The following is a 21,274-nucleotide window of genomic DNA, read 5'->3' as shown; positions in this document are numbered from 1 at the left end:
TGCAGTGGTGTACGCCAAGTACGTTTGATAATTATTTTAATTTTTATGTTAGTGAAATAAATACTAGAAGTAAATTAGATATAGTAAAATAATTAGGTTAATAAAGGGACGTATATCATTTAGCTTGTACTACTATGTATTATGGTATGCTAAATAATAATGATGCCGCTGTATTTAAGGTAATTGCATATTGGTAAATGAAACAATAATTTAGCAAAATAAATAAATGAAACAAGAAATCAAATACGTAATAACTAATAAGTGATGTGTATTAGGGCAAATTAAGAAAATTACTTTGCATTTAGTTATTCCCCTATTTAGTTATAGGAACATGGATTCTATCGGTTAATATGATGTAAACTTTGGATATTTCCATTTATTGTCATAATCTGCAATTTATTCACGAAGATTAATAGTGAATCAAAATCTTTTTTCCATATAATTTTTTATGTTATTGAAATTACGATGATATGTTTAGCCCTAAGTGGCCAACCAATATGAATATTATTTATAGATTGCATTGCACGTGAAAAAATATAGCGTGAACAAATATAGCAAAGAAATATGTGTCTGGCAAAAAAGATTTCATGTGCAATTTTTATACGAGCAACTAGTACTCAAATTTTTGAATTGCCAAAATTTAATTTTCGTACTTGAAAGTACTATAATTCAGATATTAATTGGTTAAAATGATAATTTATGACAATTTAGAAAATAAATGATAGTAGTAGTTCGTTCTATATTTGACTGTACACTCAATTACCTATCTTTCAAAGGCAAATTGCAAAGGTGAAGTTAGATCTTCTATATATATAATTAATTATTATAAATTGCAAAAGGTACATTCAGATCTTCTATATATTTAATTAGAACATGGATTTAAAGTGTTTGATCAAATAAACACTCTACATTTAAAGTGTTTAATCTTGTTGGATTATGACCAATATTTTTTTGGCAATAAAAGTGGTCACAAGCCAAGAAGCAAAAATAACTAATGAATATTAGCAATTCTTAATCTATCATGCAATAATGAAATATTAATATTTGAAGACTAATTCTCTGAATGAACTCCTCTCCGAAAGATATATGACAAAAAGTGAAGAACAAAATTTTGTTGTGAGTGCACTTGTTTGAGAACCAAGAAATCAAATTCCTAAAATAAGTTTTGCTCCTCCATCTGCACAACAGAATGACAATTAATGCTAACCTCAAATCTTCACATAATCATGTCTGACTTCAACAAAGCTATCACTTTGCACAACTAGTTTCAGGACTTCACCAACTGGATAGCATAAAAAATGAACCAGATCTCATGCGGTCAGAATAGAAGAAACCACAAAACTAGAAATCGAATCGTCTGACTCGTGTTGGATAAGGCATGTCCTGATCCCACTTTCAAAGATACATATGTATTTATTAATTTACTGAGTATCAATCAAAGGAGGCTGACAACAAATTGAAGTCGAGGGTTTGACCACTCCCGGCGTCATGCCATCCTTTAGTCTTTATGACCAATATTTTAAAAATATGGAATGATAAGCGACTCGTGAAACTATCTGGGCTAGAAAATGTGCCGGTTTGGGTCGAACCATCTGATCTGATACTCTTTTAAAAACATTAATTGCTCTTGTCATAAAATTACGAAATCCTCATTATATTGTCATAAAATGAACACTTCGATTTGTCGAAAGAGATCACATAATACACTTTATGCTACATTTCCTAATACACCACTCTATGTTGATCTCTATTTTTGTAAAGTAAAGCTATTTCAATATCGTATTTCTCCACTATATGTCGATATATAAAATATAACTAAAATAACAAACATTATAATGCAAGATTTATTCGATAATTTAAACTTTGCAATGGATATTTTTATTACAAACTTCATAATGTATAACTTATTCAATAATTGAAAATTTGCAATTGTTTTTTTTATAGAAATCATATAAAATTTATACCATTTTGTACTCCATCTGTCTTAAAAAAAAATAGACTAGTTTTATCATTTTGGATCGTCCCCAAAAAGTAGACAAAGTCTAAATACGAAAAGTTTTTAACCAATTACACAACACTAATAATGTGGACCTAACAATCCACAACTTTTTCCTCACTCTTTCTTACTTTTTTCAATCTCTCTTACTTTATCAATTCCACATTAAACTCATGTCATATACAACAAGTTTGCCTATTTTTTGGGGATGGAGGGAGTATTAAAATATGAGCTCTTTGAATTATGAAATTTGATCAAATTCTAGTTAATCACATTTGTATATAAATTGACATCTTTTAGTGATATTAAAAACCAAAATTACTCTTAGAGAGGACCTTAGAGAGACTCTCGAAGGACCACCTCAAGATAATGAGATGCATCAAAGACAAGATGATGTAATAGTTGCATCACCTCCACCTAAAAAAGATCATAGTGACATTCCTGAACCTTCTCACATTCAGAATGAACAGCTTGAACTAGAGCAAAACCAACTCAATAGGCTTAGAAGGATTCGTCGTTCACCTGAGAGACTGAATCTAATGGTGAAAACCAAGATGATGAAGTTGATTCAGATGACGATGAGCCTAAGACCTATACCGAGGCCGTGTCAGACACCGATCGAGGTTTACCCCATATGCTGCAAATGGATCTTCAAAAAGAAAGGAGATGCAGATGGCAAAGTACAAACCTAGAAGGCTAGGTTAGTGGCAAAGGGTTATAGTCAGAGCGAAAGCATTGACTATGACGAAACTTTCTCGCCAGTTGCTAAGATCAAGTCCATTAGGATTGGCGGGTTAAACGAGTTGGTCCGAGCGGATTGACTGGCATTAGGATACTACTTGTAATAGCTGCATACTACAACTTTGATATTTGGCAAATGGATGTCAAAACTGCATTTCTCAATGGAGAATTAGAAGGCGGTGTCTATATGACACAGCCTAATGATTTTGAATCCAAAGAAAGGCCGGATGCAGTGTGCAAACTAAAGAAGTCCATTTATGGACTTAAGCAAGGAGTTGGAATATTTTTTTTGACAGGACAATCAAATTGTTGGTTTTGTTAGAAGCAAAGAGGACTCATGTGTTTATAGTAAACGTGAGAATGGAAACGTCATCTACCTTATCATATATGTTGATGATATCTTGATAATGGGGAGTGATCGTTCCATGATGCAATCCGTGAAAGAGTGGTTGTCTAGTTCCTTTATGATGAAGAATCTGGGTGATACTTCCTACATCCTTGGGATAAAGATCTATCGAGATAGACCAAATAGGATGTTAGGATTATCACAATCCACTTACATAGACAAGTTGCTAAGGCACTTCTCAATGGAGAATTCTAAGAAAAGTTTTCTTCCTAGGAGACATAGCATTGTATTGTCAAAGAAGGATTGTCCTTCTAATGACAAAGAAAGAAATAATATGAAAAGGATCTCATATGCTTCGGCTATAGGATCTATTATGTATGCCATGATATCTACTAGGATAGACGCGGCCTATGCGCTTAGCATGACAAACAGATTTCAGCAAAATCCTAGTGATGAACATTGGAAAACTGTTAAGACTATTCTTAAGTAGCTTAGAAGAACTAAAGAATATTTCTTAGTCTATGGTGGACAACCAGAGTTATCAGTTATTGGGTATACTGATGCTAGTTTCCACAGACCATGGAGACTATAAGTCTCAGTTTGGATATGTTTTTATCCTCAATAGTGGATCAGTGAGTTGGAATAGTTCCAAACAAGGTACAACTGTTGATTCCACCACCGAAGTCGAGTATATTGCTGCTTCTGAAGCTGCCAAAGAAGTTGTTGCTTTGTTAGAGTTCGTTAAAGAACTGGGTGTCATTTCGAGTGCCAACAGTGCAATACCTTTGTACTGTGACAACACTGGTGCTGTTGCTCAAGCAAAAGAACCCAGAGCTACGAACAGAAACAAGCATGTTCCCAAAAGATATCATCTGATCTGAGAAATAATTGAAAGAGATGACATAAAATTAGAAAGAGTACCCATTGATGATAATTTGGCTTATCCTCACCAAACCGTTATGTATAGCAAAACACAACAAGCACTTTGAGAGCTTAGGTGTTAAGAATGTTGGTAGATCGCTTTGAATCAGTGGGAGTTAAAGTTTTGTATGTCTTAGAAACATTCTGCATCGTGACATTATTACTTGATCACATTCTATGAAAATTTTATTTTCTAGTGGTTTTGTGCACTTATTGGAATAATTGTTTTAATTGTTTGCCTTTATTCTAAATACTTGTTCCCTTGGATTATTACTGTTGTTAATGGTGTGAGACATTAATGATATAGTATATTTCTAAAACAACTCTAACCAATGATCATAAAAAATGGGATATTGATGATATGTTATAGGTTAGCATGGGGTTTGCATCACATTCTTTGAGAATGTAGTTGTTCTCACAACTACGAGATATTAGATATTCGTGATGAACACATGATATACTTTGGAGATTATTGGTATACCCTACTATTAAACTGTTTTGGTAAGTGTCTACAGTTTATTAGTGCATAAAGTATGTAATAGTCATTGGATCTGAGGTTATTACACATTTTGTATATTGAGTGATATGCTTTGACCTTATCCAACGCTTTGTCTCCCCTCGGAGAATTAAGTCACGGGCTTGTGTTGGGTACATCATAAGATAAATTAAAATGGTAGCTGAGCCAAGAATGAGATTCATTCCTCGATTAGAAATTCGAGAGAACACTCAAATTCTCTATATTATTTTACCATTACGTCATTGGCCAATGCAAAGATATATTCAATTAAAGTAATTGAATATGATCAAATGGGTCATCTAATAAAGATGAGATAAAGTGATTGAGTCATTTGGATAGACACATTGAAAATCTTAGGTTCAATCGAGTGGTTCGTGAATGAAGGGATATTACTATAAACTTTGTGTAAAGGTTTGTTTATCGAATTCATGTAAACGTCCTTCATATTTCGAGCTACGCTGCCAACGCAGTCTAGGAGTTTTGTGCAGACTTCGATTAGATTGTCGTCGATAATGGGGCCTAAAGGGTCACACTTCATGTGTATTACTATTCCGCTCAAGGATACAAAGTTGGAGCTGCGTATTATATCTAATGCTAGACCAAGTGGAAGACTGAAAGGAAATGAGCTAGAATTAAATTAATATATGAGTTATATAATTATAGTTGGACAATTATTATATTTATTCATAAGCCCCATTGGCCCAAAGCCCATGTGGCTATTCATCTTCTCATTTTCTGTTTATATTCTCCTTTGTGGAGAACGTGAAGGGACACACCAAAGAGAACAAAAAAGTCACAAGATAGAAAAATACGTAAAGCTTTGTAGAGAGAATTCATACATTTCTCTTACATAGCGATTGTACCAGGATAGTTCCTACATCGGATTGGATTGCACGTGGACCTCGATAGTAGTGGGTTCAACCTACAAGATTCAATCAATCGAAGAAAACAACACAACAAGTAAGATTTAATTCTTGTATGCTATTTCCGCTGCGCTCATAATTAGATGAATACAAGAATTCCTTACAGTTATTTCAATAAATAAAAATGAAATAATAAAATAAATGAAAGTTGATCCTTTTACATAATTTGGAAAATATTAAATTTTGACCCTTTAGTATGAATATTTTGAGATGATTAAAATTTGGATCCGATTATTATTTTAATACTCCTAAAACTTAACACAATTATTTAGATTACAAATAGGAGGGGGAGAGAGTACAATAGACAAATTATATTGGAATAAGTAAAAGTTTAATCTTTTTATAGTAAATTTTAGGGAGAAATAAAAAAGAGTAAAGATCAATTTTGATTCTAAATATATGACTAAAATATGAATTTGGTTCAAAACATTCACTTTTTGAAAAATATGTCCATAACAAATGAAATCCTTGTCGGAGTGGTCCTTTTTTTACGGTTCCGTAAAAAAATTAACGATCATACCACTGTGCAATTAGCGTTGACCATTAGTGTTTTGACTGAACCGTAAAAAAAAAGACTACTTCGTCGACATTTTCATTTGTTATGGACCTGTTTTTCATAAAGTGAATGTTTTAGACCAAATTCGTATTTTTGTCATATGTTTAGGACCAAAATTGACCTTTAATCAATGAAAAATTGACATGATTAAATATTTTATTACAAAAATTGACATAATTATTTGGATTAAAAAATGTAGAGAGAAAAAGGAAGAAAATTATAGAGAAAAAAAAGTGTAGGAGAAATATGATAATGGAAATAGTTTTACTTTGCATAAATAGAAATCCACGTTTCCTTTATATAGCGGCGTGTTAAAAATTGTACTAGCATATAATGTATTAGGTCTAGGTGATCCATTCTGAGTAGGGATGTCAATCTAACCCGGATCCGATGGGCTAGCCCGAATAGACCGGTAAAAATATAGGGTTAGGGTTGCAATTTTGTAGCCCGAATTTGAAATCGGGCTATTCGGGCTGACCCGATCGGGTTTTCGGGTTGGTCGGGCTGACCCGGTCGGGCTGCGGGTTGGCCCATCGGGTTGCTATTTAAAAATAATAATATTGATATTTAGTGATTTAACTTCATCTAGGGTTTCTTACCTTATATGAATGCGCCGTCTTTTTCTAAATCCAACTCCCTTCTTTCTCAAATCTCAGTCCGCATCTAGGGAATAACTGTGAATCTGTGATCTCAGTTTAATATCTCAGTCACGCCTTCCTCACTGTCGACGACGGAGATCGCCGGAGCAACTTGAGGTCAACGATTTCTGTCTCCTTTCATCTCTGATATTTCCTTCAATTTATGCTAATCTATTGTTAAATTGTGGATCCAAAATTGGAATTAAGAGGTATAATTAGTAAAGTAGATTTCTTTCGGAAAGATATTTGGGTTTGGGGTTTGGATTCGTATGAACCACCCCTGCTGCTATATCCTCCTCACGCTATTTTATTAGATGGATATCAACAAAATTCACTAACTGAGATAAATATCATTTCTCAAATATAGGGTGAGTCCATACAGGAAAATAAGAAGCAGCAGAGGTCAAAGGTAAAGTTCTCTACCTCTTTAACATTTACTCCAATTATTATACATTTTGCTATTTTTTTACAGTTTAGTTTCATGCATTTATAGTTGTGTTTTATTTATGATTTTGACTATTTTCTAATATTAATGTTGTAGATATATAAGAATCAAGCAGGTGCAACTTGTGAAGCAAAGTCACCGTTGGATGTTTATTTGGAGGAAGGTCAGATGGCTGAAAATGGTGAGCTTGATTTACTCAAGTATTGGAGGGATAATGCATCCCGCTTTGGAGAACTGTCTACAATGGCATGTGATGTGCTAAGCATTCCTATAACAACGGTAGCATCAGAATCTTCATTTAGTATTGGAGCGCATGTTTTAAATAAATACAGAAATAGGCTCCTTCCTGAAAAAGTGCAAGCTCTTATTTGTTTACGTAATTGGTTGCGTGGATATTCCAATGGTAAGTTTTTTTTATCTTAAATTATCAACAATTATATGATATCTTTTTTTTGGTAAGTTTTTTTTTATCTTAAATTATCAAAAACTATATAATATCTTTTTTTTAATAGATGATGAAGACTATGAGCTCGATGCCAATGATCCAGTTGATGCTTCAGATGTTATTGATGTGGAAGAGCGTCATTCAAATGCTTAGACTTTATTTTAATTGTACTTCGTTGTTTCTCTTAAACATGTAATGGGCTAAACCTTGGTGATATTTGAATACTTATCGTACTTTAATATCTTTAGTTTTAAATTTGAACATAGATTGACATGAAAGTAATTTATATGTAGCTCACTTAGTATTTTTTACTATGCGAGCTTTTTAAAAACACTTTGCCCCGAATAACCCGACGGGTTAGCCCGAAACCCGAAGGGTTAGGGTTAGGGTTAAATTTTTACAACCCGAAAAATTCATAACCCGAATAGCCCGCACCCGAATGGCCCGACAACCCGAACGGGTTAGCCCGAACCCGAACGGGTTGGCCCGATTGACATCCCTAATTCTGAGTATATGTAAAGAATAGACATATTAATGTGAGTTATATACTATAAGGAAATATTGTTCCACTCAAAAAATAAACCTTGCGTTCATAGGTAAAAAAAGATCATTGCAGTGTGGAGTAGTATTTATATGAAGCCGCCTCAATTCTAAATTAAAATATCACTAAAATATCACAAACAGTGCGGGCCCAAATCTATTTCTCGGGTTGACTTTAAAATCAACAAGAAACATGAACAAAGGTTTAAGCCCAGAAATACACCATTTTCTACCCATATATAGCAACTTCAACAGGCCCTAAGTATCGAATGAAGGGGATATTCAAATATTCTTTTCCTTTTTCATCTTTTTTGGTTTAGCTTTATACATTGGTTCATGGTTAATAGATTATCAGAAAATTGAGGTCTTACCTTTCCAAACTCTTACAAAGCAAGTTGAAGAGCATATTACTTTACTCAAAAATAGTGTTTCAGAGTGTAATTCTCTCTTAAGTTTTAAAAAAATAAATATAAATCCTTTTTCGTCTTTTTCCGTGATATTTGATGGAGTACTTAACACAATATTATCCATGATCCATCCGTAATCAATATTCTTGATAGTCCACATTGTTTTAATGCAGAATTTAAAAAATATAGAAACAATAGAGAAAAAAGTGATTGTAAAATTTGGTAAATGAGATTAGTCTTATTAAAGGAGTAATTTATCAACAATAGAACGTAATTAATTTTTATAGACGATGTACTAACTATTAGTAATTGTAAATGGAATAAATGGAGGATAAAGATCTTTTAGAAAATAAAATATCAAGTGCGCTGTTTCAAGGTCCGCCTGTCTCAACCATCATTTAAGCCATGATATGGTTGAAAGTTAGAAGGGTCTTTCAAAAGACAAAACAACATGGAAATATGTTATGGCTGAAAGTGAAATAAATAACTTTACACTTTTGTTATCATAATATTTTAGTAATAAATCACACGAGATAATTCAAATTCTTAATTTATTAATTTTACAAAAAATATTTTACGTTTTACTAACCTTAACTGCATTTCATTTGTCAAATTACATAGTTAAGATATGTTATTCTTAGAATACCGACTAGTTAGAACAGTGGCGGATTCAGGATCCGGAAATGGAGAGGGCGGAATATATAATATTAGCTTGGTTTAGTGCGGACATGGCTATTTTTTTGGTTATTCGGGGCGACGCCGGAGGCAAACGGAGGGGGCGGACATGGTAAAATTACATCCCGATAAGGGAAAAATAGTCGCACGGAGGGGGCGACCGCCCCCTCCTGCCCCCCCCCCCCAGATCCGCCACTGAGTTAGAACATGTGGTATTCGGGCTCCACAAAATGCCCGTCAGTGACGGCTCGAGTCTTGCCAACGGCACATGGGCCGAGTTCGCCCTTCCATGCACCGTGCCACAACTTTGCAGCATGCGCCGGAAGTGCAAATGTGCCAAAAAAAAAATCAACATTTTTTAATTTGAAATTTGATTTTATTTTTTTGAAAAATAGCCACCAACAGATAATTCGCAAGATCAATCCCAAATGAACGAGAAACAGAGGGAGAACCATTAGTATCTTCTTATAAGTTTGGCGAAACAATTGGATTCATAAGATTATTTTTTCTATATTTTAATAATGATATTCTAGGATTTAAATTAAGTATTTTAAGATTTAAACTATGCTCCTTTTGTTTTTAATTATATAATTTGTAGGAATTTTAATCACACAACTTTTATAAATGAATTTGTATTTTAATTATGTAATTGCAATTTATATGAAATACTAATAAATAATTTTAAAATACATTTTTTTAGAAAAAGGCTCAAAGTCTGTGCAATAAAACAAACCTAACGTTGTCGAATACGTGTTTGTTCCGGCTCCCACGGAAATTAATTTCATCAAATAATAGTTTAATAAGTTGACTTGGTATTAACGTGTTTTATTTATTGAAGAAATTGTTATGGATCTATGTCTCCATCAAAATGGATGGGACATCATTAAAAAGATATTTATATTTTAACAGAATTAGTCTTTCTCCCATACATTCACACAATTAGCCAATGAATGCTTTTTGTACCCTTCATGCTGCTGGTCACGTACCAATTTCTTGTTGTTATGAGTTGATTGTAATTTATTCTTGTCGATTATGTGAATGCAATTTAAAATTCCTAAATTAATCAAAATTATGGGCTAATGTAGTTTCTTTTAATGTTGTGCATTTTGAAGGTTTATTTTGATATTCCATCTTTCACCTAATGATTGTGCTTTTGTTTATTTTACACTCACCAAAAATCTATTGAAAATTTTAATTTATGGATCACATAAAAAGTTCCTCCCATGATTTAGACACAATTAAACCATGTAGTAAATTAATAGTTCAGCCGAATTTACCTTGACATGTCTGATTTTAACCGACCAATTTCTTTTTCTATCCTTCTTTATTTTCTCATTTTCTTTCATTTAAAAAGTTTTCTTTTTAACAGGTGACAGGGGAATAAAGCGTAATCACAACTATTTTTTATATATATATATTTTTTTTCTAATTAACTCTAAAAAATAATATTGTAAAGGCGCCCACCAAATAACTTGAATATCAATTCACCGTGGAATTTTAATATCTTACTGCCAATTTTTGAGTGGTATATGCTCACAATTTATTTTTTTAATAATATTGTTGGGTCCCGGTGGTGCACACCCGAACTCCACATTAGTATGATATTGTCCGCTTTAGGCAAAGCCCTCACGGTTTTGCTCTTGGGGTACTCCCCAAAAGGCCTCATACTAATGGAGTTGGGATAGCCCATTTATATGCTTGCAACTCTTGTCCATTCTCCGATGTGGGATATGGTTTGCTTCACCACAAATATATTATATTTTGAGTAGAATAACAATATGACGACAAATATTTGAGTTTGATTAAAAAATGAAAAGTGCATTCGTGTTAAAAGCATGCTGGCGATCTATATATCATTCCATCCCAAAAGAAGGATATTCTATAGATTTTTTTTAATAGATGCATTTTAATAGTGCACGACATTGAATTATTTAATTAAGTAATTGACTTGAACTAAGATGAAAAGTGCGGAGTAGTTTATAAATCATAATATCAGAATCAGACGTTTTTTTCCTTTTTCCATTTTTCTGAAAATAATAAAATGCAATTCGGGGTTAACGAAGTAGTGAAGATAACAAAATTCTGTATGCATATAATATTATAACCAACTAAAAGTAAACAGTGAGTACTACTAAGGACATCCGCACTGGTGCGGATATCCCAAAAACACCTTCTGCCACGTCATACGGACTTCCCACTGCGGATGCCACGTCATACGGACATCCTACTGTACAGTGACGGACATCCCCAAGGACATCCCGACGGACTTCCCACATTAATAAAAATTCACAAATTAAACAATTTACGGATTTAAACAATTTACGGAATTAAAAATTTGAAACGAATACGAATTAAAAATTCATTAATTAAAAAAAAAGAAAAGTACATTACACCAAAATAAAAAAATACATTTCAACAATTAAAAACTCCATCAACGACGACCCCTCCGCTGCCATACTTCTTCAATTATATCATTCTGGACACGAACATGGGCTTGTTTTTGGCGCATGTCGGCGAATGCACGGACTCGATCGACATCGTCATGGGGTATCCCCATTCGTACATTGCCAGTTGCCACACCGTGGCTTGGACCAGCAGCATCAGCATCATCATTGGCCCAATCAGTCAGCGCTCTGGACCTTCATCTTCGACAATCATGTTGTGCATGATAATACATGCGTACATGATGTCGGCGATGCTGTCAACATACCACAGCCGTGATGGACCCTTCACTGCCGCCCATCGAGACTGGAGCACACCAAATGCCCGTTCCACATCCTTGCGCGCTACCTCCTGACGTTGCGCAAAGTATATCTTCTTTTCATCCGTTGGGCATCTGATTGTCTTCACAACGACGGGCCACATCGGGTATATCCCATCCGCCAAATAATAGCTCATACTATGCTGGTTGCCGTTGGCGACGAAATTGACGGCCGGACCGACGCCCATGCACTGGTCGTTGAAAAGGGGAGACGACTGGAGGACGTTGATGTCGTTGTTAGACCCGGCTACTCCAAAATAGGCATGTCAAATCTACAGCCGGTAGTCAGCGGCCGCTTCAAGGATCATCGTGGGCTTCTTGGTCTTGAAACCAGTAGTGTACATCCCTTTCCAGGCAGCGGGGCAATTCTTCCATTCCCAGTGCATACAATCTATGCTGCTCAACATTCCCGGAAACCCGTGCTGATTCCCGTGCATATCCAGCAGAGCCTAACAATCTTCGGAGGTAGGCATCCGAAGATACATATCCCCGAATATCTCCTAACGCCCTGACAAAAATACTTCAGGCACTCGCGGGCTGTTGTCTCGTCGATGTGGAGGTACTCGTCAAACATGTCGGTCGCGCCTTCGTATGGCAACTGCCTGATTGCGGCAGTGCACTTTGAATCGGCGTGTGGCCGGGTTTACCAGCCGCATCCTCCCGCACCCTGAAATACCCATATCGACGCTCTAAAGCGCCCACGATACGCAGAAAGAGCGGACGATGCATCCTACAACGTCGCCGGAACATGTTCTCCCCATATCGTGGCTCCGGAGCGAAGTAATCTTCGTACAATCGACGGTGTGCAGCGAGGTGGTCCCGGGGTACTATAGATCGACGATGGATGGGTCGAGGTACCGCCGGATCCAAGGCCGCTTGTTCCTCCCTATCCGCTGCCTCCCGCACACGTGCATGAATCAGTCGCATCATGTGTTCATAATGCCCACCACTACCACTACCACTACCAGCCATTACGGATATACAAAAGAAATTTAGAGAGAGAGAAACTTGTTAAAACAAGTGGTGCGAATAAAATGAAGTTCAACGAGCCGTGTATATAGACTTTTAAACAAAAAAATTAAAAAATTAAAAAATCGGGACGTCAGCACGGACGTCCGTCGTGTCTCCGCAATGGCGGACGTCCGCACGGACGCCGCTACGGACGTCCGCGGAACGCCGCGGACGTCTGTATCCGTCGCGACCTTGCACAATGGCGGACGTCCCCGCTCCGCGGACGTCTGTATCCGTCGCAACCTTGCACAATGGCAGACGTCCCGCGCGGACGTCCGCCGGGACGGACGCCATTTTTTATGCTTATATTGTTTGCAACTTGCAATTGATATATGAGACGTGCACTAGGTAAATTTTGATATTGTGCAATAATTAATTTGCTGCAAACAACAAATTAGAGGTAAATCAGTTTGAAAAGAATAGTTGTTGTAACAAACACTATGTATAAATTATTGGTAAGATTCAAATCTGAGTGATGTGTTTTCAAATTACAACTTGTTTATTAACTAATAGGAATACTACAATTTTGGATTTTTTTTACAATCCAAACATTTGAATAGTCGTGTTCCAAGCCTTGATTATACATGATTGGAAGACTTGGTTTTATGGGTTGAAGGTGACAAACATTATCCTATATATTAATGTCCACTGCTTATTTATGGTGATAGAATTTTGTCAGAGCAATTTCGAAAGTAGACTAGTTGTAGAAATTTTTCACGCTCAATACGCACGCATATCAATCCATACATTAAAATATAGTACCCGGTTCCATGTTAATAATAGAGGTGTTTTATCTTCTGCATTTGTTTAGAAAAATAATACTAATAAATAATTAAAATATAAAAAAAATAAATTAAAAGAAAGAATAATGTAGAGGAGTGCAGAAAATGGAACGTCTCTATTAAAGCGGAGCGGAACGGATGATACACTATGATTTTCTCGATCTATCTAAAGTCATCTTCTTCTTTTTTAAGTTAAGAACTCCAATAATGAAATTTTGGACAATAGTATTTAATTGTTTCACACACATATTTTCAAAACTCAAGTAAAAAACTACTGACTAAAATATTAGCAATCTGTATTTGACTAGTATAATAAACGGGAGACGCGGCTTTGCGAATACATGGCAAAGTTCAATTCATATTCCTTTCCAGTTTCCACACACATTTTTAAATAGCCAAGTAGCCAAAAAATAATATTTCTATTCTGCTGTGGATTAATGTCACAATTTTTAATTTGTCGCATTTCCGTTCCTAAAAAAAAGTAAATTATCATTAACACCTCTGAGCATATTATTATTATTATTATTATTATTATTATTATTATTATTATTATTATTATTATTATTATTATTTCAAATTGTCTTTTTGTTTCTTTCTTTCTTCATTAATGCATTTAATATTTTTTTTATTTAACCCATTAAACAATGCAACTATCTTAAATCTTGTGTTATCGTTCAAGTATGACAACCATTTCAAGATAGATGGAGTGTCAATTTTAGAGTGTGTGAATTGACCAAGCGGTAGAGAGGTAATGTCCGAGATCAAAGGTCTCGGGTTTGAATCCTCCATTGCGCGGTCTTCAAACTTATACTCTCTTCATCTCAAGGTAGTTGAGTCATATTCCTTTTTTGATAAAAACTATATTCCCTCTCTTACTTTACTTTTCTTCATCTCTCTTGTTTTTAATTAATCTCTTACTTTCTTCTCTCCACTTTAACATTTAAAAAATCAATTTCTTAAATCACGTATTCAAAAGAGATGCTCCAATTACCTTGGGATGAATGGAGTATTCATTAACTCATAAAAAAAGGTAGTGCCAATTTTAACCATAAATTAATTTATTAATATTTATGGACTATTTATATGGGACGAGCCAACCTATTTCTATTTCAAGTATTTTTAAAGTTTGCAAGTCAATTCCAAGTTTAATCCCACACTCTTAAAAACTATATTCCCTCTCTTACTTTACTTTTCTTCATCTCTCTTGTTTTTAATTAATCTCTTACTTTCTTCTCTCCACTTTAACATTTAAAAAATCAATTTCTTAAATCACGTATCCCAAAGAGATGCTCCAATTACCTTGGGATGAATGGAGTATTCATTAACTCATAAAAAGAGGTAGTGCCAATTTTAACCATAAATTAATTTATTAATATTTATGGACTATTTATATGGGACGAGCCAACCTATTTCTATTTCAAGTATTTTTGAAGTTTGCAAGTCAATTCCAAGTTTAATCCCACCCTCTCTAATGGGGTGGGATCTTCTGCTGTGCATTTCAGCACAGCAACCCCTGCTGCTCCATACAAACAATTAAAATAATATATATTTATTTATTTTATTTTATTTTATTTTATTTTATTATTTTATTATTTTATTTCTTTGTGTGGAGCAGTAGGGGCTGCTATGCTGAAATGCACAGTAGAGGATCCCCACCCGTCTCCAATTCCTATATGTAGTACGATATCACGGCTTCCACACACCAATCAGCCTCGATTCATTTCATTTTCTTCCTATTTTGCACACTACCTTGTCTCCTACTCCACCACCACCACCGGCGCCATGGTTCTCTCGAAGACCGCCTCGGAATCCGACGTCTCAGTCCACTCCACTTTCGCTTCGCGATATGTTCGCCACTCTCTCCCGAGGTAATTATTGTGTGAAATTAGATCGATCTGTCTTCACTTGCTCTGTTTCCCCTGCTTTTCCCTTCTGTGTGAATCGTCGGGATTTACGCGCGATTCTGCGAAATTAGGTTTAAAATGTCGGAGAATTCGATCCCGAAGGAAGCGGCGTTCCAGATCATCAATGACGAGCTGATGCTCGACGGAAATCCGAGGCTGAATCTCGCGTCGTTCGTCACCACCTGGATGGAGCCGGAGTGCGACAAGCTGGTTTTGGCCGCCATTAACAAAAACTACGTCGACATGGATGAATACCCCGTCACCACCGAGTTGCAGGCGAGCTTTTCCTTCATTCTTCCCCAATTACTTAATTGCGTTTGCGATTACTTAATTAGTTTTAATCCATTGCGCACTCTTTTCTGAGAGATAAGAGTAGATCTGTTTGCTGTTCATTGATTAAGTAGGAAAATGTTTTGGATCTAGATAGATTTCAACTTGCTTTTCAATTTTCATCCAACTTTTTTTTAACTTTTCTAAAGTTTCATCGACTTGCTTGACACATTGATGAAACAAATGCATATGATTCGTATAAAATTATCGATGATATCATATGATGCTGGCATGTTGCTAATTAACTGTATTAAATATTTGTGATTATGATTTAAAACGTATTGTTGACTTTAAACTTAAGTTGAACACGTCAACTTATTAGGCACTATTTTGGAAGCTAAGATATTTCTTAAAGATGTGCCATATCAATTAAATATCATGGATTGGAGATTGCGATGTGTGAGCGCGATGGCTAAGTGGCTAACTCACCTAATTAGTTTAAATACTAGCATATAGTAGTAAGTACTATAATACATCAATAAGATAATGGTTATTCTGGTTTAGTCAATAAATTCAATTTTAACAAATATGGTATATGTATATATTGTGCACAATTGAATTGACTATATATATTTGGGGCCTGTAACAACCACGTATCATGGATGCTAGGTAGCACGTTCCAAGATGCGGATTAACATTATTTAATTTGCAATTGTATACATATTTGGATGTCATTAGTGATTATAATAAACAAAGGAGTAGTAAAATATTATTGAATTGTCGGGGTTGTAATAATAGGCTGTATCGCCGAATATTATTTCTCTTTGTTTTTTGGGACCAGACAATAGCAAAGTACTTACTTATTCCTTTTTTTCGTTTTGCCGAATATAACGCTATAGTGAGAGAGAGTATTTGACCAACCACTAATCATCATATAGGAATTATGAAGGTTGAATGGTTGTCCACTGATTCGTCGTGTGTATCATTCCATTTGGAATTTCATGGTGACTTCATAAGACTATAATTAAATAGATCCCTGATTTTTATGCTATTTTAAATTTAATTCTTTTCATTTAATTAGATTTTCAAACTTTATGTTTTGTCGTAATTTTATTATTGATTTCTTCTTTCATAGGCATTATTATTTCATAATTCCAAGATTGATGAGATCTAGTAGACAGAAGGAAGCCATTTATTTACTTACGTATAAGAATATTAGACAATTTACGCAAGCTAATAAAATTTTAGTATATCTCTGTACATATATTTCAAGTGGAAAATAAAATAAATCAATCATATCTTTAAAAAACTAATAATTCGTAGCAAAATAAGTTTTTTGCTTAATTTACTAAACATTGTCGAACGTGATTGATGGTGGTCCAAACTCTGGCCCAACTAAGGGAGAAGAAACCGAAATTTTTGTTCCCCATCAAGTTGGGTAAAACGAGAGGGACTTGTCTTAAATACTCCGTATATGCTACGGTGTATTCATTAAAATGTTATTTTGAATGCATCAAATATTTAGATATTAGTAATTAAATTGGAATAAAATTGTGTGAAGTGTTTGCGTGACGGAGCTAATAGGATGCTACGTTTACAAAATTTAAGCAATTGTAACATACAGATGGTGTTTAGATAAGTCATTATCCTTTTTAGTTGTAATAAAATTGAAATATTTATGTACTTCATATATTAGATTATATACTATAGTATTTGAATGACGACAATGGAACAGAAAAGGAGTACATATTACCAGGTGCAAATTATTGAATTAAGAATGGACCTCCTACTTTATGAAAATCAACATACACGTATTATACTAGAAATAAATCTACAATGATGAAATCTACAATGATGAAACTTCAATATACACGTACTGTATGCAATATGCTTGTTTCCTGCATCACTGCATGAAAGTTTAACGATGTTCAATCTTTTGTGGGAGCAGAACCGGTGTGTGAACATGATTGCGCATCTATTCAACGCTCCACTGGGAGATGAGGAGACTGCGGTGGGAGTGGGAACCGTGGGATCATCGGAAGCCATAATGCTGGCCGGTCTAGCATTCAAGAGAAAATGGCAGAACAAGATGAAAGCGCTCGGGAAACCCCACGACAAGCCCAACATTGTCACAGGCGCCAACGTCCAAGTATGTTGGGAGAAATTCGCCCGCTATTTCGAAGTGGAGCTCAAGGAGGTCAAACTAACAGAGGGATACTACGTCATGGACCCCGAGAAGGCCGTTGAGATGGTCGACGAGAACACTATCTGTGTCGCCGCCATCTTGGGCTCCACCCTCAATGGTGAATTCGAGGACGTTAAGCGTCTCAACGACCTCTTGGTTGAGAAGAACAAGGAAACAGGGTGCGTTATCTTTTTCACATAAACCCGTGTTAGATTAGAAAGTGATCACACTAGTATTTTGTTTTGAGGTGTTTTTGATGTGGCAGATGGGACACCCCCATTCATGTGGATGCTGCTAGTGGTGGCTTCATTGCTCCCTTTTTGTACCCGGAATTGGAGTGGGACTTCAGATTGCCTCTGGTGAAGAGTATCAATGTGAGCGGGCACAAGTACGGGCTAGTGTACGCAGGTATCGGGTGGGCAATTTGGAGGACTAAAGACGACTTGCCCGATGAGCTCATTTTCCACATCAATTATCTCGGATCGGATCAACCCACGTTCACTCTCAACTTTTCCAAAGGTACATATATCCTCCCTCCGTTCCAAGAAAGAAGATGATCCCTTTCTTGATTGACACGCAATTTTACATGATGTTGTTTTGTATGTTAAGTGAGTCACCTTCATTATGAAATGAAGAATGGAGTATATATTGTATAAGCATGCATCACCTAATTTTGTTGTTTCAAAAATTTTTCAGGGTCCAGTCAAATAATTGCTCAATACTATCAACTCATTCGCTTGGGTAATGAGGTAAGTACTACATTTGGTGAAGAATTATTAGAACAAAATGTGAGAATTTATGCTGAAACAAGCCATAAAATGCAGGGGTACCGCAACATAATGGAAAACTGCCAAGAAAATGCGATGGTGCTAAAAGAAGGCCTCGAGAAAACAGGGCGCTTCACCATCGTGTCCAAGGACCACGGCGTCCCACTTGTGGCGTTCAGCCTCACGGACAACAGCCGCCACAACGAGTTCGAGATCTCGGACATGCTCCGCCGCTACGGGTGGATCGTCCCTGCCTACACAATGCCCCCGGACGCGCAGCACATCACAGTGTTGCGCGTTGTGATCCGCGAGGACTTCTCGCGGACTCTGGCGGAGAGGCTTGTCCTCGACATCGAAAAGGTTCTGCACGAGCTCGACACGCTTCCGTCTAAGGTCAGCGAGAAGCTCGCCGCGGACGAGAATCATGCTGTTGTGGTGAAGAAGACAGCCCTTGAAGTGCAGAGGGAGGTCACCGATGCTTGGAAGAAAATGGTTGCTAACAAGAAAAAGACGAAGGGAGTTTGCTAAGCTACTTTGTTGCTTATTGGACGACCACTACTATTTTTAGCCACAAAATTTGGTGAATTGCTACTGGTTTGGAGCATTATAATTTCAACGTATCTCTATTATGTGTATTTTAATGGAGTATTTGATATGGCAAAGTCGTGAATTGTTTGGTGTATTATGAGAACTTATTGGTAAATCCTCATTTTCTTATTTTCAATATATGAATAATACTCCTACTGTTAGGAGTTTTGTGATGATAACAACGAGTGAGGGTGCATCGGAACCGAGCGTGGAGTGTGCGACACATGGTCAAGAAGTTTGAGTTCAAAACTCTGTTATGCAACGGCTATTAAAGCTGTTACACATTCATGGCAGTTTCAACTGCATGATACAATCCCTATAAATATTGCTACAATCCAAGGAGTTCATTTGAGAAGAAACGAGAGAGAGAAATCAGCTGAGAGATCATAACAACAACCAATAGCTAGAGTGAGAGATACACACTATCTTTGTGAGGAATTAGCTTGCATAGTCTTCGGTGTGATATGAGTTCATATGCGAAGAGAGAGTAGCTTGTTCTTGAGTGTGTGATCTTGTTGTATGATTGTAGTTCTTGATCGTGATTGAAGTAAATCGATTCGTTATTCTCCCGTGGACGTAGGCTTACGCCGAACCACGTATATCCTCGTGTTCTTGTTGTTCCATTTCGTTTTTGCTCCAATCTCGATTTCCAACAACTGGCGCCGTCTGTGGGAAGGAGGAGAATCGTTGGAAGAAGTCGGAGATGAAGAGCGGAGGAGGGGAGGGAGATGCTGAAAGTAGTGTCTCGAATGTAGAGGATTATGATGATTCTGCCTACTTTGGAGCAATGGAAGCATAGTGATGGTAGATTGACAGAATCTATGAAGCATGATCGTCGTTCGATGTGGTGGAGCAGAGTTTCCAAGAACGAAGAGTTTCGAAGGAAAGAAATGCGCAGGATCATGGTGTGGGAAGTGACGACGGAGGGAGAAAAACATTCCATGTAAAACACTTCTTGAATCTGCAGCAAACCCTGCATTAGTGGGAAATCTTTGGGAGGCCATATAAGGGCTCATTGAGCTTCCAAGAAGTCAGGTGCGAATCCCAACTGTGTTGAATCCATTGAATCGATATTGCGATGGCAATGGCTTCGAGGTTCGAGGCTGAAAAATTCCATTCGATCAAGAACGAGAAGGAGAAAAGGTCTAGAGCCTGATTTTGTCACTTGGAATGTGTTAATCTCGAGCAATAAGATCACATTTCCTCTCGGTTCAATAAGAGAGTTGATGACTGAGATGGTGTTCGACGAAATGTCTGAGAGAAGTTTTTTTCCAAGTCAGGGAGCTGTATTCAGTTGTTGAGTCTCCGAGGTTGAGCTTCTTGGTGAAGTGAGGAGATCGGGGATAAGGCCAGACATCATCACGTACAACACGCTGATCACTGGATGCTCGCGGGAATGCAATTTGGAGGAGGCTGTGAAGCTTTGTTTGTGTTTGTTGAATTGTCCGTGAGAGAGGTGCAACAGCCGTGTCATCCTAAGCGATTAAGGTGGCATAATCTTGACAGAAATTCGGTTATCACTCATGAGAGATGTGTCATATCTCTAGGAATCAGCAACTCCAATTCTGAACGGGGAAGATTCAGATTAGGTGGAGGTTTTATCGTCCGGTGGAGGCGATCGTCCGGTGGGGCGTTGTGGCTGATCAAGGAAGTGATGGAGGAGGATCTGGGGATGATTCTTGGGGTCAGGATGCTGACAAGAATAGTCAAGATTGGCGCTACTCGGACATGAGATCGACAAAGTTCAAGATGATCGAAAGAAGTGTTGTATCATCTCAAAAGGTGGAGGATTGTTAGGAGTTTTGTGATGATAACAACGAGTGAGGGTGCATCGGAACCGAGCGTGGAGTGTGCGA

The 21,274-nt window shown here is 36.4% G+C and overlaps 1 protein-coding gene and 1 long non-coding RNA gene across 2 annotated transcripts; both read left to right on the top strand.

The window, feature by feature from the left end:
• The first annotated feature begins 6,576 nt into the window (after nt 1-6,576).
• On the top strand, nt 6,577-7,783 carry LOC121773681. Its single transcript, XR_006044829.1, has 4 exons — nt 6,577-6,755; nt 7,006-7,047; nt 7,180-7,486; nt 7,596-7,783. It is a non-coding gene; the product is annotated as an uncharacterized LOC121773681 (long non-coding RNA).
• A 7,605-nt stretch (nt 7,784-15,388) lies between these two features.
• LOC121775219 (glutamate decarboxylase) lies at nt 15,389-19,554 on the top strand. The gene is made up of 6 exons (XM_042172255.1): nt 15,389-15,572; nt 15,680-15,884; nt 17,827-18,242; nt 18,329-18,582; nt 18,760-18,812; nt 18,888-19,554. Exons 1-6 carry the CDS (start codon nt 15,487-15,489, stop codon nt 19,356-19,358), a joined length of 1,485 nt encoding a protein of 494 aa, XP_042028189.1. The 5' UTR covers nt 15,389-15,486; the 3' UTR covers nt 19,359-19,554.
• The last annotated feature ends 1,720 nt before the right edge of the window (nt 19,555-21,274 follow it).

Source organism: Salvia splendens, chromosome 17, assembly GCF_004379255.2.
Source record: "Salvia splendens isolate huo1 chromosome 17, SspV2, whole genome shotgun sequence".
Taxonomy (NCBI): domain Eukaryota; kingdom Viridiplantae; phylum Streptophyta; class Magnoliopsida; order Lamiales; family Lamiaceae; genus Salvia; species Salvia splendens.
The sequence above is the reverse complement of the archived record's forward strand: the minus strand, read 5'-3'. Positions and strand labels throughout refer to the sequence as shown.

What these genes read in the sequence shown, in the direction of transcription:
- LOC121775219 (XM_042172255.1), top strand. Translation starts at nt 15,487, where the DNA reads ATGGTTCTCTCGAAGACCGCCTCGGAATCCGACGTCTCAGTCCACTCC. An exon ending in GTTCGCCACTCTCTCCCGAG is followed by an intron (nt 15,573 to 15,679) that starts GTAATTATTGTG and finishes CTGCGAAATTAG; the next exon opens with GTTTAAAATGTCGGAGAATT. An exon ending in CCGTCACCACCGAGTTGCAG is followed by an intron (nt 15,885 to 17,826) that starts GCGAGCTTTTCC and finishes TTGTGGGAGCAG; the next exon opens with AACCGGTGTGTGAACATGAT.